The sequence below is a fragment of the Xenopus laevis genome, chromosome 1L, assembly GCF_017654675.1.
Source record: "Xenopus laevis strain J_2021 chromosome 1L, Xenopus_laevis_v10.1, whole genome shotgun sequence".
NCBI lineage: Eukaryota > Metazoa > Chordata > Amphibia > Anura > Pipidae > Xenopus > Xenopus laevis.
Genome location: NC_054371.1, coordinates 213,118,655 through 213,144,734, shown reverse-complemented (window position 1 = coordinate 213,144,734; position 26,080 = coordinate 213,118,655). Strand labels below are relative to the sequence as shown.

Genomic DNA, 26,080 nt, shown 5'->3' with positions numbered 1-26,080 from the left:
ATATGGGAAAGAAAAACAAACAAACAAATGGGCAATGCTACAAAATGGTATCCTCCCTTTAAACAAAACAGGGATTGTTTGTCCATATATTAGTGATGTGCAGACCGGCCTGATACCCACAGGTGGGTCCGGTTTGGGCCGACCTCGCACTCCCATATGCAGTTGCGGATGGTTCCGGGTCGATCTTTACTTCTTGTTCTTCCGCCCCCCACCAGCACAAACTGCAGGCTTCCGGTTTTATAGCCGTGCGCCTGCTCACCCCACCCCTTTTGTGACGTCATCTGCAGGGCGGGTTTATAAAAGGAACCCGGAAGTTGGGTTCGGCAGGTGGAGGGAGGGCGGGTGCGGGACAGGTAAAACCCAACCTGAACATCACTAGCATATATGTTTAGCAATATATTAAAGCTGGCCAACTACATAAAAGTCATCCCAGTCCTAAACTTTCATCGGATTCATTAAGAATTCTACAAAAGGTATGGGATCATTATCCAGAAACCCGTTATCCAGAAAGCCTTGAATTATGAAAGGCCATCTCCAATAGATTCCATTTTATCCAAATAATCCAAATAAAATTATTTCCTTTTTCTCTGTAATAATAAACAGTACCTTGTACTTGATCCCAACTAAGATATACAGTAATTAATCCTTATTGGAGGCAAAACCAGCCTATTGGGTTTATTTAATGTTTACATAATTTTCTAGTAGATTTATGATATTAAGATCCAAATTATAGATAACAGGTCTCATACCTGTACTTCATGATACATTTTTACATAGGGATTAAGTTTTAATTTAAAAAGGAGGACATTTTTTAGCAGCTTAAGGCACAACATGTCTCAATATCCTTAATATATTTATAATACACAAAAGCCACGAATATCTTGTGTATTATATCCTTATAATCGGTGACTAGTGATGTCATCAGTTATAAATGGTGAGTAGTGATGTCATTTCTGTCACATGACTCACTGTAATTGTGTATTATAATAAATAAAGTACCTTTTGCAAAATATGAGGATATTAGAAGTAGCCTCGGAGTTCCATGGCCTGTATAAAAGCACTTGGCCTTCGGCCTCGTGTTTTTATATGGTCATGAATCTCCTCGGTAACTTGTAATATCCTTATAATTTACAAGAGGGGGTACTTTATTCACTATATAATGGGTTGAGTGCAGAGGACCTCTTGTATTTGTCTATATGTATTTTGTGGCCAATCATTGCACCCCCACTTAATTGTTTAAAATATAATGGTGAGCAGAACTTTCCCTTTTTTCAAAAAACTCTAATGGATGGTTCTGGTCTACCATATGTAATACATTTCTACATCATTCTGGACACCCTGGGGACCCAATATATTCACCCCACCTTCTCAACAGCTGATGGGTCCACTGTCCCTGTAAAGCCCGCTGCTCAATCCTCAGCATGTAAACAGGTTAGGTAAAATAAATTCTACAAACCCTCATGGGTTTTTCTGTTACATATGTTATAGTGTGTAGAGGTATGGGATCCATTATCCAGAAACCGATTGTCCTGAAAGCTCTGAATTACAGGAAGGCCATCTGCCATAGACTCCATTATAATCAATTAACTCATTTTTTTTAAATGATTTCCTTTTTCTCTGTAATAATAAAACAGTATCTTGTACTTGATCCCAACTAGGATACAAATCATCATTACTGGATGAAAAACAATCCTATTGGGTTCATATAATATTTTAATTGTTTTTAAATAGACTTAAGGTATGGAGATCCATATTACAGAATAGAGAAAACCCTGGATCCTGAGCATTCTGGATAACAGTTCTGATGTTAAAAGATGACTATAAGAAGCAGGAAAGGAAAGAAAAAACAACCCACTGGAAGGCTCTCGTAGAAATATTATCCAGTGACATTACTCAATTTGAAATCATAATAGTCTTAGCCAAAGTAGTCGGAAGAAAAAATGTGCTTTATTTTTCGTTAAAATGGAAGTTGTTAGAGGAGTGAGCCGAGATATTTTTGTGCTTAAACCTTGCAGAGAAACTGGAAACACAAGCTGAATTTCTAATGCCTTGTTCTCCAGCTAAAGAAGAAATCTTTTGTCAGCTGTACCATATAGGTCTGCAAATAAGGCACAAATTACAGACGGTTTCTAAAAAAAATCAATAGACGCTGTCAGCAAATAATACTGCTGGTAGTGGCTGCTCAGTCGCCCAGGGTATTACCAATATCACAATCAGCCGTCCATCAAATATGTCTATGGGGAGCGTTTAGTAAACCAACAGTAAAGTTTAAATATAATTAAGTGTTAAGAACATATTAAAAAACCATTAGATTTAGCTCCCACTATGTTTAATTTTCTGCTATTGATTTCAGAGCTCCGGTGAACTAATGTCCATTCGTCTCTCTTTTACTTTTAAGAAGGAAGACTGTGCTGCTGGGTTGGTTCTGGCCAACAATGGCACGGATACACTATGATGAGGTATGAATGACTCCAAGGACACCAAGGCCTCCATGTATTTCAATTTTAGAAAAACAAAAATTCATGAATAAGATTGTTAGCTCCAATGAGCAAGGCCCCCTCACTATTGTAAGGCTGGACTGTCAAATGTTAAATGTACCAATTACCTAGCTGCTTGCACAGGTAGATATTGGGATGCAGTATATACAGAGAGTATATTCTGGGAATATCTACAGAGAATAATGTACCCCATTGCGAAATATAATGATATTATAAGTTATAATAAAAAAGATAAGCGACCAAAAGCCAAGTGGTTTTATAGTCTCCAAGGTGACTTCTAATATCCTTATTTACAACAGGGGTTACCTTATTTATTATAATACACTAGATTCAGTGAGTCATGTGAAACAAACTAATGAATGAAAAACTAAGCAACACTTTTAAGGACATAAATTACAGGCTATTCATGACTTTTGTGTTTTAAATATGCATATTCCACTACACACGGGCACAAAAATGATAGATTAACAATGTATAAGTAACTTAATGTTATGAGAAATGTCCCAATCTGTGCTCTACTGGTAGATCTTGAAATGCTAAATAGTATATCTTGCCTGTGAGGTACTCTTACCCTGGTGATCTAGTGACTGGCAAGACGCCTACCACGTGGTTGTTGTCTCCTGTAGCGCCGATTTCTCTATGACACGCACTGCCAGGTTTTACGCACCAGCGTCATGACGTCATCGCTCTTTGACGGAAAATGCAAAGGTATTTTAAGGGACTTTGGATTTTTATTAGTTGCCCGTTGTTAGGTGTAACTTATTTAGTTGCTGGGTGTTTATTCTACGTGAATCCTATTGTGTATCCTGGTTTTGACCCTAACCTGCCTGACTATTCTAAACTCTCCAATCCTGATCCTTGCCTATCTGACTATCTGACTATCTACTATACCAGTCTGCCTGATTACGCTATTCTGGTTGATCCTTCTGAGTTGTGTTGCCTTCCGTCCTAAATCCTTGGTAAACAATCGTGCCCCTTTGCTCGTCCAGAACTCTTGCTTGGCTCCTCTCTTATTAAGACCTGGCGGCATCCGATTAGTGGAGGGCTCCTCCCAGTGGCATAACTACCGGGGGAGCAGGGGGTGAGATTGGGCCAGGGCCCGCACCCCCTCAGGGCCCCCCGGCAGCTCGCGCACCACTGACTTCGACGGAGTTCCGGGCATACGGAGGGGGGCGGGGGGCCCGGCTGCACGTCCCGTGACAGGGCCCGCCCCCTCTAGTTACGTTACTGGCTCCTCCCAAAGTGAAAATCAGCTGCTACAGGCAAAAGCAGAGCCGAGACCAGGGAGCCTAGCACCTGTTCTGGATTTAGGGAGCCGATCGTGAAATTGCCTTAAAATATTGGAATTGTGGCGGAATCACCCTCTCCTTCCCCTGCCTTTCGGCTACATTGTGGTCCAGGCAATACATGAACAAAGGGTTCTGAAAGAGAATAACATTTTGTGTATGAAGATTCCCCCAGGAGCATCTGACTTGGATGGATTCTGTTCTCAAGCTAGACTTGGTCACTAGTAGCCTGGCCTTGAGGACAGAGTCATCTGTTTGGCTGTAAGAGCAGTTGTTTGTTTTTCTGTGCTGTTTAGCGATATTTCTATGCTCTTCCACCAGTAACTCCCTTTTTACAAGTTCATAAAATGTCTGTCATTCCCCTGTTTGGGGTTGTGACTCTTTGTAAGAGAGATTTTCCTGGACAGTTCACTAGGGTTATGCAAACGAATTTGATATTATGTTCATACAAATCATAGGTCATAGGTACCCAAGTTTTCAACCACACTGAATCAAGCCCAAGTTTAATGTCATATATAGGAAATCTATACAAACTGGAGATGTAAAAATAATAAAAACTATTTTGAACAAAAAATATAAATTATAAACGAATGTATAGCAGTGCATAATTTGTGCGCTATAAATAAAATGATGACGATGAAGGGAGTGCTGGAGCAGGACAGGTGCAAACCTTATAAAAAAAAGGTGCTAAATAAATAAAGAAATGCTGGACAGGTGCAAACCTTATATAAAAAAGGTGCTAAATAAATAAAGATGCTTCAGACATTATGGGGGTTATTTATCAAAGTCCGATTTTAACTCAACATTTTCTGCTTCAAACTCCGACCAAACCACTCAGGTTTTTTACGCTTATTTATTACATTTTCCTGAAAATTTGCTTTTGCGGTTGAAAGGGTTAATGATCTGTCCTGTTGTTCAACTTCCCTTCTGCTTATGTTTGCAAGCTATATCTCTTAACCGTTACATAGCATGTTTGCCTGCACACACACATAAATGTCCCGTAGCTCTAAGGCATAGCCAGACATGCACTTCCTAGCATCTCCCTGACTATGATATATACGTCATCATTATGGAATGTCTTTATCTACTCGACTATATAAGTTGTATGATTACGCATAATAAACGGAACTTGTTTGCAACACACAAACGTATCGTGTCGTTCTTGCAAGTCCCCTGATCAGCGCACCTGGAAGGAACGATATCAGATGGTCTGCCAGTACACAGGAATAAATCGAGTCGACTCGTAGCTGCAGGGACAGTGCAAGGAAAGCACAGTCAAGGTTTTTTCCCTAACAGCGGTAAAAAATCAGATTTTCCACCCGAAAACTCAGATTTCCTATGATTTTTTGCCCGAAAACTCAGAAAACTTCGGGGTATTGCAAAAAACCCAGCGCACATCAAAAAATCATTGGGACTTCTCCCATTGGCTTATATGCAACCTCAACAGGTCTGAGATGCTAGATTTTCTGATTCTGACTTTTCCATCCTTGGGGTTTAATAAAATTTTTTTTAAAAGTATGATTTTATATAAGAAAAAATCTCAAATTTTTCGTGAATTTTTGCATTTAGTTTAGTAAATAACCCCCTTATATGTATGTCATCTTCTAGCAGAGGTTAAAGTACATATATGCCTAGAATAGAAAACAAAAGAAACTGGAGGATTTCTATATTGGCAGCAACAGGAATATATCAACTTTTTTTAAATGATTTACCAGCATAATATAAGAAGAAATCCATCATGCTGTGACTAATAAAAAAATGACCCCCAGTCATATTTTCTTAAAGGTCAAGCCAGTTTACAAGCAGCCAATCATAACTGCTATGACATCAACAATTCATCTGGTAGAGTCAACTGCTGTCCCTCGTTCCCCATGGAGTTGGGATGGAGATCAATCCTTCTCATCTGAAACTAAATTAAAAGTTACAGGACAAAATAATAAATTAAGAAGTTTCAAATGCCACCTCATCTGGACCCCTGAAGCAGAACTGAAGGAAGGGTCTCCAGGTTGAACTATATTAACTCTCAGCACAGACACTTTTACAATTCATAGTGTGGTTTTCACTCTATCTCAGAGTTCTACCTTCTTGAGTCCCAACTACTATGATCCCTTGCATATGTACGAGGTGTAGTTTGTCCTCCCATATGACATTCTGATCTATAATGTATTGAGGTATGTTAACAGGATGTCACGCTGACAGAGCCGCTCGGCAGAAACTTGCATACGGAGCTGCAATTATGTGTGAGTACATCAAACAGCATTAAATCCTATAACATTTTTGATGGTCTTCAAGCTTTTTCAGAGAAACACCTACACAATTTCTAGGAGTGTTGACTGGGTTAAAGCGTTGGGATGCTGTAAAAGAAACGTTCCTTCTAAGACTCTATATATGAGATGGGATTGTGGTAAAGAAAGAGGAGCTAAAGCATGTGAAACTTCCAAGCAAAATCAATATGATATGGATTGCAGGGGATATCACTCTCCAGGTAGGTGACATTTGAAGGATAAGAATGGCCCAAAAATGATAAAAATTGTGATTTTGCAAACCAGGCATCTCATCCTTCTTTCTAGTAAGTGTACACTGAAACCAAGCAGGACATAGGTCTGATCAAAAACAGCAGGTTGGTCTTTTTCTTTTAGGCTGTCTGGTCACATGTGTCTTTATCACCTCCCTTAACCCTCTTGTTCATTTATAACCCCCCACACACAACATTAAAGGAGAACTAAACCCTTTGGCTAAAAATGTATATTTTACATACTGAACTGATGGAACCAGCCTATAGTTTCAGCTTGTCAATAGCAGCAATGATCCAGGACTTCAAACTTGTCACAGGGGGTCACCATCTTGGACTCTGAGCAGCTGTTGAGAAGCTAAGCTTAGGGGTCGTCACTAATTATTCAGCAGAAAATGAGGTTGGTCTGTAATATAAGCTGATGCTACAGGGCTGATTATTAAATTCTGATGCTAATTGCACTGGTTTCTGTGCTGCCATGTAGTAATTATCTGTATTAATGACTAATCAGCCTTATATTGTGACATTTCTATTAGATGTGTACTGTATATTGTGAGTGGGTCCCTAAGCTCAGTAAGTGACAGCAGCACAGAGCATGTGCAGTGAATCAGCAGAAAAGAAGATGGGGAGCTACTGGGGCATCTTTGGAGACACAGATCTTTACTGCTAAACGGCTGTGGTTGCCTTGGGCTGGTACAGAAGCACAAAACATAATGTACAACATTTCTAGCTACTTCTTTAGTTAAGCTTTAGCTCTCCTTTAAATCCTAACTGTGGTGTTGGCCTCCATGAGTTATAGCATAATGTGTAATCATGAATATAATTGTACACATAGTAAGAGTATATTGTATGGGAGAGTAAAAAAGAACACCAAGACAATGCCTTTTCTGTCTGCACGCTAAAAGCTTCCACAATCTGAACCCAACCCAGTCACTAGAGCAGAAAGTAGCAGCCTTTTCCATTGGTTTTTGATGTTATTATTAAAGGTTAATTTTCTAAATAATGAGACTGTAATGAGATACAATAGGCTGAGTCATGACTGCTCAGACTCATTTTCTAGTGTAGACAGTAAGTTAATGTTGAGAGAAAATAATATTCTGTGTATGCAGATCCCACCTGGATCAGGGGGGAATCTGCATCCACAGAGTTTTATTCTCTCTCATGTTCAAGCTAGTTTTGGTCACTAGTACGAGCTCTAAGTGTAGTTCTTTGTTTTCTGTGTTGAGGAGCAATATCTCTATGTTCTCCCACTGGTCCCTTTCATTCCTGTACTTGTTAACATTCTCATGTACAAGTCTATAAAAACCCTCTGTTCAGGGTTCTGACTCTTTTTGAGTTCAGGGTCCATTTAGTTTGTGTCAAATAAACTTTTTCTTTTACCTCAAGTGGTCTCCAGTAACCGAATTTTGAGGACAATGCCTAAAACATGCAACAATTCCCTGCCCTAGAAGCCAGCAGGGCAAAGTAATCTTGCGGTACTTACTGCATTGCCCATATTGAACCCTGAGGAGTTATGAACCCATGGAAGAACAGCACTTTATTGCTTCTTTACATTTTATACATCTTGACATTGTTGGGTTCATACTGTCAGTAGATCTGTGCAAATACAGCAGTTTGCAAAGGGCCCTTTAGGGCCCATGGCCATGCATTACAAAATGCAATAAGTGTGGTCTCATCACAGACAGGAGTAACGATGTCAATGCCATGAATTCACGTGGTGTAAATAAGCCCCACTGATTTAAAGGAGAAGGAAAGCTCCAAGACAGTTTATTGCCAACAGATTAGCCACAATAGTGCAAGCTATAACACTATATTTATTCTGTAGAATGCGTTACCATACCTGAGTAAACAGCTCTAGACACTGTCTCTGTTTGTTTAGGATAGACGCTGCCATATACAGTAAGCTTGGTGTGACATCACATCCTGCCTGAGTCTCTCCCTGCTCACTTACAGCTCTGAGCTCAGATTACAGCAGGTATGGGAGGGGGAGAGGAGCAAACTGAGCATGCTCAAGCCCTAGCCCTGGAGGTTTAAACTGAAAACAGGAAGTCTGATATAGAAGCCCACGTGTACACAATAAAAGGAAAGAAATGCTGTGTTTCTTTTGACAGAGGACTCAGAGCAGCATTATTTTGATGGTTTACTGGTGTATTTATATAGACCTTTCTGAAAAAGCTTACTTCATTTTAGCCTTTCCTTCTCCTTTAAAAACCATGTTTTTATATGAGAAATTCACATTAGTCAAAAACGAAAACCCTTCTGATTACGCTTTATTAGCCGCCGTCATGTGAAATAAATAAATAAATGAGATCACACGGCATCTGCATCTTCCAGCTGTTATCCGCAATTTCAGGGCATCAAGCTCATTAGCATATATTTTATAAACATCTTTTATCTTTCCCTGATTACAAAGTTGGCTTCATAAATTAATGGAGAATATATTCAATTATGTATTTGTCGGTGTTGTTGCCGCCTTCTCTTTTCCGTTCCATTCATTAACTGGAAAAGCTTTGTTTCTTGCACAGCAAACAGACGCACTCCTGTTTGTTGCCATTTTTAGAGCAATATATTACAGTAACAACAGACTTCATCTGAACCGTTATTCTCAAGGTTTGGCAAAACGAAGGACATGGTCCATGGAAAGTCAAGTACTTGGGGGGTTATTTACTAAATTCTGAATGGCAAAATTCGTGTTTTTTTTATCCTAATTTATTATGGGAATTTATTAAACCCAGAGGTAGGAAAAAGTCTGAATCTGAAAATCCAGCATCTCAGACCTGCAGAGGTTGCATATAAGTCAATGGGAGAAGTCCCAAAGATTTTTTGATCTGCGCTGGGTTTCTTGCAATAATCCGAAGTTTTTCTGGTTTTCAGGAAAAAATCTGAAAAAAAATCGGAGTTTTCAGGTGGAAATTCCGAAAAACTTGTAAAATTCGTATTTATTTATTTTTTACAATTTTTTCAGATTTTTTTCCCGCAAACAAAATTTTCGGGAAAGTGTATTCGTAAATAAATAAATATGCCGAAAAAACCTGTGCGGATTTGGTCAGAGTTTTTTTCAGAAAATATTGAGATAAATTCGAAATAACCCCCTTGGTGTAAGGGAAGGGGTATTAGTAGCAAGAAGAAGAGGGATAATCTGAAAATTGGACAATGATGAGAGCTCATCTTACATATGGTATTCAGTGAGGAGGCCAACTCCACAAAAAGAAATTTAAGGGATCCAAAACTAGGGAGCTGGCCCGCTTAAAGGGGACCCGTCACCCAAAAAAATTATTCATAATCCTATTTTATCACATCAGTCAAGCAAAATGAACTTTTATTACACAATATAAATTATTTGAATCTTGTTTCCTCCAGTCTGGGAATTCATAATTACAGCAAGCAGGCAGGAGCCATTTTGTGGACACTGTTATTAAAACAAGTCTTGTATTATCTCAGAATCTTGTTTGTGCACCAGAATGGGGGACCTGATGTCCATCCGCATGCCCTGGTTACACAATTAAATGGTGAAGAGAATGAGGGAATGTGGGGAGAGCAGCAATTTATAGGAAGTGCTGAATGGAAAGTGAAAGTAATTGTCTGCCCTACCTCTATGCCCAGGGCATAGAGGGGGGCAGACAATATTTGATTGACAGATGAGATGTTTAAATGAACTTACAACAGCTATGAATGTTTTTAATAAAAAATAGAAATTGGATTTCATGTTTAATTTGAAAAGGACTTTTATTATACAGCTTTTTGTTTCTGGGTGACAGGTCCCCTTTAAGAAGGGACGAGACAGTGGCTGAAAGGGTCAAGCTTGCAGGCCAGTTACGTTACGATTTGGATTGAATGGCTGTTGTCCTACATACTTCTGGAAGCTCAGCCTGAACAGAACACCAAACTAGTCTGTCTGAATAGCCCACTTTTTTGGAATGCACTCTGCACAATGGTAGATACAAGCTGGAAGGAAGAAATAGTAAAAGACTAATTTAATGCCTCTTCAATAATGTTCTAGCTTCTAGTGCATTACTGATCTAACTACTCTCCATTAGCATGTGATCCAGGGTGACACAAACCCAACAGCACAAAATCAATTGAAACCATGAAGCTGGAACGCACCATTTTTGGTGGCACATCACATTCATATATCGCTGCCTAAATGTGTTTTCATCTACTACCTATCTTTACATTTACCCTACAATACAATTACAATAGCTTCTGGTCACACATATTATGGGGGTACTTTGAGACAACATTTTTTACATAGTATGTAAAGTAAATGAAAACTAAATAATCTTACATATGATATGATATAATGATATTGGATTGCATGGTAAATGGGAAGTCAATGATGTTAGTAGTACATTAGTGAAACACAAACTGTTCTGAGGATCTAATAAAACCGCGGAAGGCTGAGGTATTTGATCTATTTCCTTTTAAGTGCCCCTTGGAGTTCCAAAATTTCATCAGGCTCCCCTTAATAAATAACAAGGATACAGATACAGAAACATCAGTGTATCAGTCATTTGGCTTTTTTGTACAAATATCTAAGACTTACACCCTGGTCACCATATTTGACCTTCAAATAAATTTAGGGTGCAATTAGGGACTGGTCGTGATATCTGAGGCAGGGCTATGACGTGGCGATCGGCGATTGGCCGATCGCAGTGTCAATCATAGGGAATCCTGCCCGGTTTTCCAAACTAGGAAAACCGGGCAGGATTCCCTATAATTAACAGTTTTAACCTTCAAAAAATGCTGTCAAACCAGACAGGTGGAAACCCTAGGTGTAGGGTAAATTAATCAAGAGAGACAGCTAAGAAGAGAGGGGGTCAGGCAAAGTTAGAGAAGAGATTCTAAAATTGAAGGGAGGAAATTTAAAAGGAATAGCAAAACTTTACAGAAAGGGTGAAAGCTATACTCAATATCCTTAGAATTCATGCAATGGGGACAATATACAACATAGATGATCCAACTGAGTCTTTTGCATATAAACCTTTGTTTGCATAGGCATTTGCAACTCCAGCATAAAGTCAAAATGGGGGGTAATGTAAAGACTTAGTAACCTTTCTCAAATCTTTCCTAAGCAGAAGAACATCAGAGCAGCCTCTTTCTTTCTCTCTTCCTTGACTACTTGGTGGTCAGACTGGTGGGAAAATGACCAGCAGGTGGCACTGTTGTAACAAAATTCATTCATATTAACAGTACATGTATCCTTTATTATCTTGGAATTTAAAATAAATAAATAATGACTCTACATTGCAAAAGTGCTTAGAATAGCACCCTCATTATGTTTATATTCACTTAATTTTATGGTTTACTTATCCTTTAAAGCAGAACTGTCCAGACATTTCTAACATTTCTGCTAGAATGCTATTATAGCCTCATGGAAAAATGAAACTTAATTCCATTGCCTTAGGAGAAAATGCAGTGTGTGTTGTTACAAGAGCACCCTGGCCTCAAGTCACATCTAATTATTATAGAAAATTGCCAGCCTGGAAACAGACCTTGTCATGTCTTTACCCTAAACAAGTATATGGATCCAATCATCATGCACCCCAACTGCACACATCCTCAATACTAACCAACACCAACCCTACATTCCACTTGGCTCGTGCAAATCTCCGCTGGGAAGACAAAAATGGGGTAAATGGAAGAATTAAACGTGAAGAGCAAAAAATTAAGACAAAGGAGAGAAGAGATGGAAACCAATTAAAACCCCTCATCCCACATTCAACATATCAATAAAAATTATGCGGACACCTGTCTGTCCAACATTTCATTATGAAACCAAAGGTTGGACTTTTCTGTTCTGCTAAAACTTTCTTTACACTCTTCTAGATGTTGAAAGAATTTGCTTCCGTTTATACATATGAAGTTGGACAATGAAGTTGGCCAACCAGGCCTGACTCATGTTGACCGTCCAGTTTATTCCATGGGGTTCAGTAGGGTTGAGGTCAGAGCACTGCACAAGCCAATCAACTTCTTACACTTCTGTCTCTCAAACCCATTCTGTACAGAACTCACTGGGGCTCATTTATCAACACTGGGCAAATTTGCCCATGGGCAGTTACCTATATCAACCAATCGGTGGTTAGCTTTTTAAAGACAGCTGCAAGTAGAATAATGAATGCAGCCATTTGATTGGCTGCCATGATTGACCCCCAGTGTGTTCACGGGGTAATTATCTAGGGCCTTTCCAGGGTATTGTGGAACTTTTTTCAGTTCAGTTGTTTTCAGATTGTTCACCAAAAATATAGACTTTTTTTCAATTGCTTCCCATTTTTTTATTTTTTGTGTGCCGGTTTACCCAAAATTGAAGTTTAAAGTTTGTGGGGGTCATTTATCAACACTGGGCAACCCATGGGCAGTAACCCATGGCAACCAATCAAATTGCTGCATTCATTGTTCTACTTGCAGCTGGCTTCAAAAAGCTAATCACTGATTGGTTGCTATAGGTAACTGCCCATGGGCAAATTTGCCCAGTGTTGATAAATGAGCCCCTGTGTCTGGTGTTTCAGTCTGGCAGCTTAATGATCCAGGTGCAGATTCTGAACTGTTACAATTGTCTCCATTAGTTGATACATTTCTCAGCAGCATCTCTGGAATATTAGCAACTATTGTATCAATTCTAACAGCTGCCTGTAATGAAACTCATGGATTCTGCTCAGCAGAGATAAAGATACAAAATGTATCAACTAAATGTATCAATTTACAACAGTTACAGAGTCGACGACCCCCCCTCCCCTCCCAGAGCTGCTTTAGAAAGACATAAGAAGGTGAAAAATGAAATTTAACACTTCAATATTAGTAAAATGGTCACAAATAGAAAGAAAAAGTCTTTATTTCTAAAACCAAATGGACTGAAGGTGAACAACTTTTAATGAGGCTTTCTGTCTTCACTTTATCCTAGAGAAGAAAGTACCAAGAAAAGGAGATAATGGGTCCTATTTGTTATTTCTCCCAACGTTCAGGAAAGCGAGTCTCATGTACTCACAGGTCCTTACACAGATAAAGTACTTCCCCACAGAAGCCCCCAAAACATATTTTTGCCAGAGAAACGCAAATGTACAAGTACAAATAAACATTGTTGTCTGTTGGATAGCCAGTAAGTGTTTCTATACCTGTTTTTCTTCTATATTACTCATTATTTATGTTCCCTGTTCTCCAGTTTCTTCACCCTTCTCTTTATAGTTGTGTCAGTGATTAGATGTCCTTTTTCTGCAATTTGTAAAGAACATTTCCATTGCCATTACCCTTTTCTCCTGCTCCAGTCTATGCTCTCCCTTCTGGCTGTTTTCTGTTCTGCTTTTAATGTTATGTTGCCTTGACCTTATGTTACCACAATGTTTCCTGTTTTTCACTAATTCCTCCAAATCTTCTTTGCTTTATATTCCTCCCTCCTGTTTTCTGATTCCACAGCCACAGAGATTGTCACACATCTGAGAATATTGTTGGTCTGGGCTTGTTTGAGTATCTGTGTGGTTGGGAAAGCCTGTCCAGTGTTGTGACTGGTGTTGTATGTTTCTGGGTGAAAAGGGAGTACTGTGTAAACTACACAGCAATGTAATGGGCCGACCTTGGTTAAAAAGAACATTTTTACAAAATGAATGTAAAATTGCTCAGAGTGCTCTTCTAATCATTTGCTTTAAGCCGTAGGCTTAAATAAATGAATTCAGTGAGAAAGGGAACATCTTGTGATATTGCTCTGCTTAGAATATGAAGTTAGTGAGCCATCTGTTGTTTCTCTACCAAGTTCTAAGAAGTTCCTTTTCTCTGAGACTTTAATTTTCAGTCAATTGTAGTCAGTCGAATGAAATGAACAGCAGGTGGCGTCTTTGTCTCAAATTCATATTGGCAGCTTAAAGGGATACTGTCATGGGAAAATTTTTTTTTTTCAAAATGAATAGTGCTGCTCCAGCAGAATTCTGCACTGAAATCCATTTCTCAAAAGAGCAAACAGATTTTTTTTATATTCAATTTTGAAATCTGACATGGGGCTAGACATATTGTCAATTTCCCAGCTGCCCCTGGTCATGTGACTTGTGCTCTGATAAACTTCAATCACTCTTTACTGCTGTACTGCAAGTTGGAGTGATATCACCCCCCTCCCATTTTTTTCCCATGACAGTATCCCTTTAAATATGGCTGATATCTTGAAAACTAGAAAATAATAAATGTAAATTGCAGAAGTGCTCATTAAAGTGAAATTTTACCTTCCTTTACATTCATTAGTTTTGAGGGTTTACATTTGCTTCAACAAAATAATTGCTTATAGAAGTTGGGAGGGGTCTAGGGTGGGCACAACACTGTACATTCCTGTGTGTGTGGAGCATGGTGCCTACTCCATGCCAAGGGCTCTCTTTAATGTATTGATAGCTTTACAGTGAAATATTGTGTTGATACAACATGTGTATCATATCCATCTACTTTTATCATCTGCTATATATATTACCCCTTGGTTATCCTATTTATATGATAACTGGAGAGCTACAGAAAAAAAACATATTCCCAAAAACCACAATAAAGATAAACTGCAAATTATTGTCTTCTCCTTTAAAGGGGCGATTCACCTTTAAGTTGACTTTTAGTATGTTATATAATGGCTAATTCTACGCAACTTTTCAATTGGTCTTCATTTTTTATAGTTGTTTATAATTCTTCTGATTCTTCTCAGCTTTCAAATTTCACTGACCCCATCTAAAGACAAATAATCTGTAAGGCTACACATGTATTGTCATTGCTACTTTTTATTACTCATTTGTCTATTCACGCTTCAGTCTTTTATTTAAATCAATTCATGGTTGCTAGGGTCATTTGGATCCTAGCAATCAGACTGCTAAAACTGCAAACTGGAGAGCTGCTGAATAAAAAGCTAAATAACTCAAATAATAAAAAATGAAAACCAATTGCAAACTGTCTCAGAATATCTCATTTAAAGGTGAACAACCACTTTAATATTTCCAGGATCTCAGGGTCAGCCCAGTTCTAGGCTACTGTTTAGTATACCATGATGCAAAGATATCTAAGGAAAGATGTGCATTATTATTATTACAAATTCTATTTTCCACCGTTTCCCTGTTAAGGGTCAGACTGCAGTTGAACAGATGCCGAGATCATTGGCACTTAGGAGTTAATGGCTTCTGTGCAGCCCATCAGAAAGGTTGCAGACAGCTTGGAAAGTACAATTCGGCTTGGGGCGAACAGATTCCCATTAAATTCGTTTAGCAGCTGACAAGCAGCTTCCAGAAAATGAAGGTTCAAGCACTGCGGATTCTGGATTTAATTTAAGAAGACAATCTTGTCAGCCAGTGAGGGGGGCAGCGAGGATTAGCAGGCGGCGCATTTAATGCAAGTGTTACCTGCAGCCCAGTGAATTACACCAACCTCCTGCTCAGCTCTAACATGCGCCCAGCCATACGAAACTTCTCTTTCAGAGACTGGAGAGGAATATTAATGACTCGGGAACAATGCCAACGTGTCGCTGAAACAAAAATCATTACAGGAAATTCATCCGATGCCAGGGAAATGTAAGGGGATCTGAAGGTGAACGTTATAATAAACCATATGAGGCTCATGTGCAGTGATAGGACTGATGTCTGTAGCCGCGTGCAGGTGGGGATGGGGGTGGGAAGGTCATTGCCCTACTGTAGAGGTCATTCCTATATTCATATCGTGCCACATCTCCAGCCCCATTAATCACAGGTGCACAATGTGACTCATATCAGTATGATCCTTCCGTTGGCAATTTATTCTAGGCTAAAGGTGGCCATACACTGGCCGATAAAAGCTGCCGACAGACCAAGTCGGCAGCTTATTGGCCCGTGTATGGGGGCCCCCGACGGGCTTCCCCGATCGAGATCTGGCCGAAAGTCGGCCAGATCTCGATCGGATGGGGTTAAAAATCCCGTCGGATCGCGGCCGCATCTGTTCGTTGATGCGGTCCCGCGATCCGACCGGATCGGAGGGAGATCCGCTCGTTTGGCGACATCGCCAAACGAGCGGATCTATCCGTGTATGGCCACCATAAGTGCAGCAAGATCTAATAGAGAACTACGGCAGCTGCTGGCACCCTCACCAACCCTCTAACCACATGGGTGCTGCATCTGGCTATCAAATGAATCAGGGCAACTAGAGCAACATGCAAAAGGATAGAAAGGCGGCACTCGGGTTAAAAAGAAGGTGGTTTATTGCAACAGGTCACAGACCAACATCACCTGACGCATTTCGGGAGCAACTCCCTTAGGCTATGATTAAGGGAGTTGCTCACGAAACACGTCATATGATGTTAGTCTGTGACCTGTTGCAATAAACCACCTTCTTTTTAACCCTAGTGCGCCTTTCTATCCTTTCACATATCTGACTACAGTGGGAACACTGGTACCCGAGCACCCGGTTCATTAAAATCCACTATTTTGGATTCGGCCGAACCTCCGAATCCTTCTTGAAAGATTTGGCCAAATACCGAACTGAATTGTGACAAAGAGTCACGTGATTTCCCTCCCAGCCCCTAATTTGCATGTGCAAATTAGGATTCGTATTAAGTTCAGCCAGGCAGAAGGATTCGGCTGAATCCGAATCCTACTGAAAAAGGCCAAATTCTGGCCGAATCCCGCACTGAATCCTGGATTCCGTGCATCCCTAATTAAAATGGAGCTGCACTAATTTGAACACACAGGGGGTGAGTCTGGAGCGGCCAAAACCCTTTTCTTCTTTGTATGCAACTAGAGCAACAGCAGCAAATGTCACGTGTAACAAAAAGTAACCAGGTAGCACATGGGCACAGCATGGTTTAGACTATTCTCTCTCTTATATTCACTGTTAAATCAGGACAAGATGTAAAAAAAAAGGCACTTGCAGTAGATATGTAACCCAGCAGGTTACATTACTCTCTTAGTCGTGGTGTTTTTGGGGGGCATCTAAAAAGACTATAAAAGACAAAGATAAAGCAATTTATTTCACTGTGATCAGCCAAAAGCCAAGAACATAGTTACATGGTAAGTTAGGTTGAAAAAAGACACACGTCCATCAAGTTCAACCTTTTAACTCTTGTTTAACCTGCCTAACTGCCAGTTGATCCGGAGGAAGGCAAAAAACCCATCTGAAGCCTCTCCAATTTGCCTCAGAGGGGGAAAAAATTCCTTCCTGACTCCAAAATGGCAATGGGACCAGTCCCTGGATCAACTTGTACTATGAGCTATCTCCCATAACCCTGTATTCCCCTCACTTGCTAAACACCATCCAACCCCTTCTTAAAGCTATCTAATGTATCAGCCTGTACCACTGATTCAGGGAGACAATTCCACATCTTCACTGAAGTGAGGGAGATCAGCCTAGAGATTGGGGAAAAGAAGGCTAGTTTAAATCAGTCAGCCACATTAACAGCCCAACAGGGGCACAGCATGGATTATACTGAGCCTCCTCTCTCTCACTATGATCAGCACAAGGGGTGCAGCAGGGGCATCAGTAGGTTTTTTAGATAAAAGGGAGGGAGAGAGAGAGATCTCTAGGGAGCAAATCACACGCCCTGTGCATGATAAAGGCAGCAAGGTGCTATTGCCAACTCCATACAGAATTATTATTATCAGCGCTAGAGCTTACATGGAATATTTCTACTTCTACCTGTATATCACTGTTAAAATTGTCCCAATATACAGGCATGTGATGTTAAAGGTGGGCACCATTCTCCCATCCTCAGCACATGGCTAATAGTAGAACAAATGAACAGTGTGCCAAGCCTACCTGGAATAGCCAAGCTGGTGAGAGGGACCCGGTGGATCCTTTCGGGCAAACTTGCCATCCAGTCCGCGAACTGCAGATCGCTCCTGCCTTGAGATGAAGCCATCCTTCCTTCCCTCGCTTGTTCCGACTCCTGCCTTGTGTCTGTCTCTGCTCCGGACTCAGTGGCGTCTCCAGCTCAGTGAGAGCGCGCCCAGCTCTGCGCCACACCCACACCATTGCGCATCCACATCCATCACTTGTCAATGGGCTGCGCTCTGAGCTCTTGCGCGCAATACTGTCACTCTCTCCTCGCTTGGCAGCGCTCTGTACCGCGGAAAATGTTGAAATAGAATTCTGAGATGGATGAACATCGTATTGCGATGGACATTACACCGAGTGTACACTTTTACTTAGCCTATTTGACTTTAGCTGGATCATGAACGAAGGACCTCTATGGGGCCAACTTCTCCTCCAGCTCTGTTTGTTTATACAGGGGGTGTTCACTTTAAAAAGAACGTTTAACATGGTGTTGACCAGGGATCACCAACATTTTTACTAGGGATGCACCGAACCCACTATTTTGGACACCCGAATCCTTTGCGAAAGATTCGGCCAAATACTGAGCTGAATCCAAATTTGCATATGCAAATTAGGGGTGGGAAGGGGAAAACATTTTATTACTTCCTTGTTTTGTGACAAAAAGTCACGTGGTTTCACTCCCACCCCTAATTTGCATATGCAAATTAGGGTTCGGATTTGGCCAAATCCGAATCCTGCTGAAAAAGTCAGAATCCTGCCCTGGCGCCCCCTCAGCTTTTGCGCCCTGGGCACGTGCCTACTCTGCCTACCCCTAGTTCCAGCCCTGTTCGGTGCATCCCTAATTTTTACTAGGGAGGCACCCAGTGGTGTAACTAGATGATGCTAGACCCCCACAGCAAATAGATTTTAGGGCCCCCAACATATCCAGAGCTGTTTTACCACTAAATATTAAAACTGCTCATTAATTAGGGCCCCCTGTACCACCTGGACCCCCTGCAGCCAAGGGTCTGCTTCCTCTGTAGTTACGCACCTGGATGCACCAAATCCAAGATTTGGCCTTTTTCAGTAGGATTCGGCCGATTCCAAGTGCCTGCCCGAACAGAATCAGAATCCAAAAAAAACATGTGACTTTCAGTCACACAAAAAAGGAATTCAATACATTTTACTCTTTTTTTGCTCTCTTTCCCTAATCGGATTTGGTTCACTATTTGGCTGAATCTTTCACAACGGATTCGGGATTCGAATCCTAAAATAGTGGATTTGGTGCATCCCTATATTTTACCCATGAGCCTCATTCAGTTGGGGAGCAACACAAGCATAATAAAATCCCATGGGATGCAAAATAAGGCTGTGATTGGCTATTTGGTAGCTCCTATGTGGACTGGCAAACTACAGGAGGTTTTGTTTGATAGTACACCTGGTTTTTATACAACCAAAACTTGCCTCCAAGCCTGAAATTCAAAAATAAGCACCTGCTTTGAGGCTACAGGGAGCAACACCCAAAAGTTTTGGTGAGTAACATGTTTCTTATGAGCCACTGGTTGGTGACCACTGGTGTAGACAATGATATTTTAAGACCATATCTATTTTTTATTTCCGTTATTAATAATGACTTAAACTGGGGTATCACATACACACCAAAAAAGGTGGTCAAGGTTCCACAAACCACTAGTGAGCTAGAACATTTGTGATGCCAGCCAGGGCCATCAAGGCTAATGTTCACTTAAACCAGTGATCCCCAACTTGTGGCTCCTGTGCAACATTTTGCTCCCCAACGTATTTAATGTTGCTCCCAATTGCCTCAAAGCAGGAACTTTTTTTTGAATTCCAGGCTTGGAAGCAAGTTTTGGTTGTATAAAAACCAGATTTACTGCCAAACAGACCCTCCTGTAGTCTACCAGTCCACATAGGGACTATCAATAGCCAATCACATCCCATAAATGGCAACCCCAGTGATCTTTTTCAAGATTATGTTGCTTCCCACTTTTTTTTACATATGCTCATGGGTAATAAAGGTTCAGGACCCCTGACTAAAACTAATGACTTCTGGGGAGTCTTTGTATATTTAGCATGGCAGTAAGTTTGCTGTTTGCAAAAGTATTTTATGACAGGTGTCTGCAGAACCCTAGTCACATGGCCATTATAGCACCCATAGTTTAATATAATCCACTTAATCTGTGTCTCATCAAAACAGGTAGAGAAACACTAATGTAGGTCTTGGGGTGAGTATATGCAACATGGAGGCATGACATTGTGACTTAAAAAATGTAAATGGTATTGTGCCTTACAGCAATTAAAGGACAGTAATTAAACAGCACAGTTTCAAAAGTCACAATGACTACTAGTTTTAAAAGGCACAGTGACCCACAATGTTAAATAGCAGGCTGACTCCTTGCATTAAATGGCACATTCACTTCATCTTACATCTCACTTACATATGGCAGCCCCCTAACATAAGTACAGCAACATATGTGAACACAGTAAGCTATAAATGCATACTGAAGGGTCTAAGGGAAACAATATTCCACTTCCCATAAATATGTATAAAACATACAATAGGTTTGCTACAGATTTTGTCGAATTAATCTTAGGGGCAGATTTACATAGGGTCGAATATCGAGGGTTAAATAACCCTCGATATTCGACTGCCGAAGTTAAATCCTTCGACTTCAAATATCGAAGTCGAAGGATTTACCGCAATTCGTTTGAAATATTTAAATCCGTTGATCGAACGATTTTTCTTCGACCAAAAAAAGCTTACAAAGCCTATGGGGACCTTCCCCATAGGCTAACATTGAGGTTCGGTAGGTTTTAGATGGCGAAGTAGGGGGTCAAAGTTTTTTTTAAAGACACAGTACTTCGACTATCGAATGGTCGAATAGTTGAACAATTTTTAGTTCAAATCATTCGATTCGAAGTCATAGTCGAAGGTCGAAGTAGCCAATTCGATGGTCGAAGTATTTTATTCTATTCCTTCACTCGAACTAAGTAAATGTGCCCCTTAATGTTTATTAAACCAAAACATCTTTAGAATACAGCAGCATGAATCTCCCCTCTGTATGTGCTTGTGCCTCACAGCAGACCACTGGACTGTACAGCGATGATCATTACTAGTTCACAAAATAGCAGAGTCAGAATATTAACTCTTTGAGTTCTGTGGACTGTGTGCTGTCTCCATGGGTGGGGCAAGAGGGAGCATTTGCCCCCACCCTGACTTCTCCAGCTACCTTCAAGAAATTGTTTGTAAATTGAATTCCCAAAAACACAAAATGTTTTTTATACTTCCCACCACAAATCAAACCTTAAAGGAGAATGAAAGCTACAGAGGCATTTTATTGCCAATAGATTAGCTGCAATAGTGCAAGCTAGAATGCTATATTTATTCTGCAGAATGTTTTTCCATACCTGAGTAAAAAGCTCTAGAAGCTCTCTGTTTGTTCAGGATAGCAGCTGCAGTATTAGCTTGGTATGACATCACTTCCTGCTTGAGTCTCTCCCTGCTCACTTATAGCTTTGGGCTCAGATTACAGCAGAGAAGGGATGGGGGAGGAAGAGGAGCAAACTGAGCATGCTCACGCCCGGGGCAAGGAAGTTTAAGCTGAAAACAGGAAGTCTGATACAGAAGCCCATGTGTAAACAATAGAAGGAAAGAAATACAGTGTTTTTTTGACAGAAGACTCAGAGTAGCATTACTTTGAGGGTTTACTGGTATATTTATGTGGACCCTTCTGATAAGGCTTACTTAGTTTTAACCTTTTATTCTAATTTAATTAGGTTCATCTTCAGTGGGATGCTACGCTATGTGATATTAGCTAACTTAGTAACATAGTAACATATTAACATAGTAGGTTAGGTTGAAAAAAAGTCACACGTCCATCAAGTTCAACCTTTTAAGTCTATATATAACCTGTCTAACTGCCAGTTGATCCAGAGGAAGGCCAAAAAAACATTTGAAGCCTCTCCAATTTGCCTCAGAGGGGGAAAAAAATCCTTCCTGACTCCAAAATGGCAATGGGACCAGTCCCTGGATCAACTTGTACTATGAGCTATCTCCCATAACTCTGTATTCCCTCACTTGCTAAAAAGCAATCCAACCCCTTCTTAAAGCTATCTAATGTATCAGCCTGTACCACTGATTCAGGGAGACAATTCCACATCTTCACAGCTCTCACTGTAACAAACCCCTTCCCAATATTTAGACGGAACCTCCGTTCTTCTAAACAGAATGGGTGCCCTCTTGTCAGCTGGAAAGACCTACTGGTAAATAAAGCATTAGAGAGATTATTATATGATCCCCCCCCCTGGAAATCTTTCCGTGTTCAATTATGGCTGTCTCTCCTCCATTGGGTCTAGAAGGGGTTCTAATGCAGCTTAGACGGATGAGGCAAAACCATATTGGATATACGCATGAAAAGGGGGGGTATAATACAATAGCTGAGCTTGGCCCATGGAAGGCAGCAATATACCAAGCACTGGCAATGCAATGCTGCCTAAACTATGGGCATTTGGGTTAATGAAATGTAAAGGAATTTCACTGTCATGTGCCCTACATTGTCTAGGAATGATATGTGTTGCTTCAAGACTTTGCAGCTGTTAGTTCCAAATCACCTTGTTATACCATATATGATCAATAGCTTCCTGGCCCACAAATATCTGTTGGTTCTGGACCCAGTTGTTGCAGCACAATACAGTCTCAACTGCTGCCTAAACCCCACAGCAGCTGCAGAGCAAGATGTTTTTCATACTCTATAGAAGATTTGAGCTTCAGCAATTGGTTTTCCAGGAAAGCAGTAATAAATTGTTATGACCTATTGATAAACTCCAGCAGATAACCCTAGTTTTAATGGCTTATAATAGCACCAAGATGTAAAGGGTCTATTGAGAAATTGATTACATTGGATATTATATTGCATACAAATTTTCTTTGAGCGTGCCATTCTTTCTGCAACAGCAGAGCAATAATATTTAATAGCAAGCCAAATGCGTTCAGCAAAAGAAATCATCCCTGGCAGCTAGCAGAATCTTCACGTGCCCCAACCCATAAACTGAATTAATACACAAGGTTAAAACACGACGCAGATTAAGGTAAATAAACTGACAGGCTGTAGAAAAGAAAGATATTAAATCAAACCCCTCCAGCCATGTGTGTCCATAGAAATTTTTCCAAGGGATGGTAAGTAAGCTAATATTCCATAGAGTAGCATCCCACTGAAGATGAACCTATTCGTGACAATGCAGTCGATAACCTAATTAAGGCTTGTCTTGGGGTGGGAAGTATAAAAAATATTTATGGGGCTATTTACTAAACACCGAATGTCGAACATCTGAAAAAATTCAATTTTTTTTTTGTATAAATTCGGAATTTTAAAAAATACAGTTTTTGCAAAATTGATTATGCCCCAAGGATGGAAAAAGTCAGAATCCGACCTCAGACCTGCCGAGGTTGCACATTATTCAATGGGACAGGTCCCAAAGACTTTGGGGGTTATTTATCAAAGTCCAATTTTATCTCAACAGTTTCTGCTACAAACTCCAATCAAATCGGCTCTGGTTCTTTACACTTATTTATTATTACATTTTCCTGAAAATGTGCTTTGCGCAGTGTCGGACTGGCCCACTGGGATACCAGGAAAACTCCCGGTGGGCCCAGGTCTCAGTGGGCCCTTGTGCTGCTAAACATTTGGACTATTTCCTAGTCATTCTTTATTTCTAAGAGAAAAAAAGGCTTAATAGATGGAATAATAGATTATAGTATGTAAAGAGAAGAGACTGGGAGAATTGAGGTTGAGTGAGGAGAGGAAGAATAATAGTACTGAGGGTGGACCCCTAGTCTGAGGTTTTTTGATGGGCCCCTGGTCTAAGGTTTTTGGTGGGCCCCTGGTGTCCCAGTCCAACACTGGCTTTGCATGATAAAAAACAGATTTTCAGGATTTTTTCAGATTTTTCACACAAAAACTAATTTTTTTGCCTGAAAACTTCTCCCATTGACAGGTCTGAGACAGGTCGGACTTTTCCATCCTCTGGGTTTGATAAATTCTGAATAATTAAAATTTTTCGGAGTTTTTGCATTCAGAGTTTAGTAAATAACCCCTTTTTGATCTGTGCTGGGTTTCGTGCAATAATCTGAATTTTTGGGATTTTCGGGCAAAAATCAGAAAAAAAAACTGAGTTTTCGGGTGAAGATTCCAAAAAATGTTCAAGATTTTTTCGGAATTTTTCACGCAAACAAAATTTTTGGGAAAGTGTATTAATAAATAAGCCGAAAAAAACCTGTGCGGATTTGGATGGAGTTTTTGTCAGAAAATATTGAGAAAGATCAATTCTGATTTTGTTGTTTGGAATTAAATTTACAAACACTATCCCCTCTTGCTCCCTTTTGCAGACACCCAGGCCTCTAGCATGTGAATGACAAAGACTTGAATGCAGAAGTCATTGTAAAGCTTCCATTTAGCACCAGTCAACGTAATGCTACACAGGGTTCTCTGTATAGAAATCAAATACGCACAATGAGGTGCATCAGCCTGGAGGGGCAAAAAAAGATATTTTTAACCACATGACTTACAAATATAATTGCATCTTTTTAAATTGTGTTAATCTTCTGAGTAAACAGCATTATTTATAGATACACAGTAAGTAAATATAATTTCTGCATGCTTAGACCACTCTGTCACTGTATATTTGTTATACATTACTGCCATAGTTTTGCCCCAGTTTCTTAGTAATAGTAAAATCTGGTCACTGTAAATATGCATGAATACAATACAGGATTATCCATGTTCAGTACTGTCTACATGAAGGACATTCATTCCATAGTAATATGAATAGACTACATTTCTCTTTGGAGAAGGTTATTTTTCTTTTGTAACAAAAGAATGACCCTCTCCTCCCGTGAATCTATATTAATTTTGATATAGGCATAGGATCTATTATCCTTAAATGAGTCTAAAAAGAATTTAAACCCATTAGGATTGTTTTGCCACCAATATGGACATGCAGTTTAGTGCTGATCGAATACAAGGGACTGTTTTATTGTTACAGAGAAAGAAGAAAATAATTTAAAAATCATAATTATTTGCTTAAAGGGGAACTATCGTGAAAATGAAAACTGAATATAAGCTTCATCCTACTGAAATAAGCATTTTCTAAATACAATCAATTAAAAAATTGGTACAGTTTCTGAAATAATTATCCCTCTCTCAGCATCTGTCTCTCTTCATGCAGCAGTTGGGTGTCAGATATCCCATTGACAGTTAGATCCATTATATCTTATAGGGGGTACTTTTGCCTAGAAGATGTATTAGAGCTCACTAATAAAATCACCAGACATCATGTCTCTCTACATGCAGAATTTGTGCAAAAGGCAGTTATTTTGTTAGATTTTGTTTGTACTGGAATCAGTTATTTGAGTGAGCTCTAATACATCTGCTAGGAAAGGAAGCCCCCCTATAAGATATATTGTATCTAACTGTCAATGAATATCTGACACCCAACTGCTGCATGAAGACAGAATGAAAAGAAACAGATGCCGAGGTATAATGAAGAAAAAAATGGTACATCATTTTTAATTGATTGTATCTAGAAAGTTTCTTATTTCAGTATGATGAAGCTTATATTAAATTTTCGTGATCGTTCTCCTTTAAAACAGACTATATGTGAGATGGCCTTCCTGTAATTTGGACCCTTCTGGATTATGGGCTTCTGGATAAGGGATCCCATGCCTGTACACGACAATACTTGCTATTTATCCCTGCTGCTTACTGCCATTGTTTGCTACAGCTATGTTTATTATATAGGTTTCCAGTTTTATTGAATAATAGCTCCCAGCCCATGATATAATGAGCAGAGCCCTCTTTACCTCCTGTAGTGACAGCATTTGTATGTTAACTGTATATTTGATGTATATAAAATTGTTGTACATAGTTGTGGAATATGTTGGCGCTTTCATAATTATTATTATTAATAATAATTAATTGGGCTATTGGGCGTATTTTCTTTATTTTTTGCACTGCAGTATCGGAGTTGCTGTCCATAGAAGCAGT

General features: G+C 39.8%; 1 protein-coding gene across 1 annotated transcript in view; it reads right to left on the bottom strand.

Annotated features, from left to right (window-relative positions):
* Positions 1-18,326, bottom strand: part of LOC108718400 (PI-PLC X domain-containing protein 3) — a 72,267-nt gene extending 53,941 nt beyond the window's left edge. Inside the window, exon 1 of the mRNA XM_018266261.2 lies at positions 18,024-18,326. Within this exon, the coding sequence (XP_018121750.1) occupies positions 18,024-18,126 (103 nt within the window). The 5' untranslated portion in view covers positions 18,127-18,326. The remainder of the gene's footprint in view (positions 1-18,023) is intronic.
* Between the last annotated feature and the right edge of the window lie 7,754 nt (positions 18,327-26,080).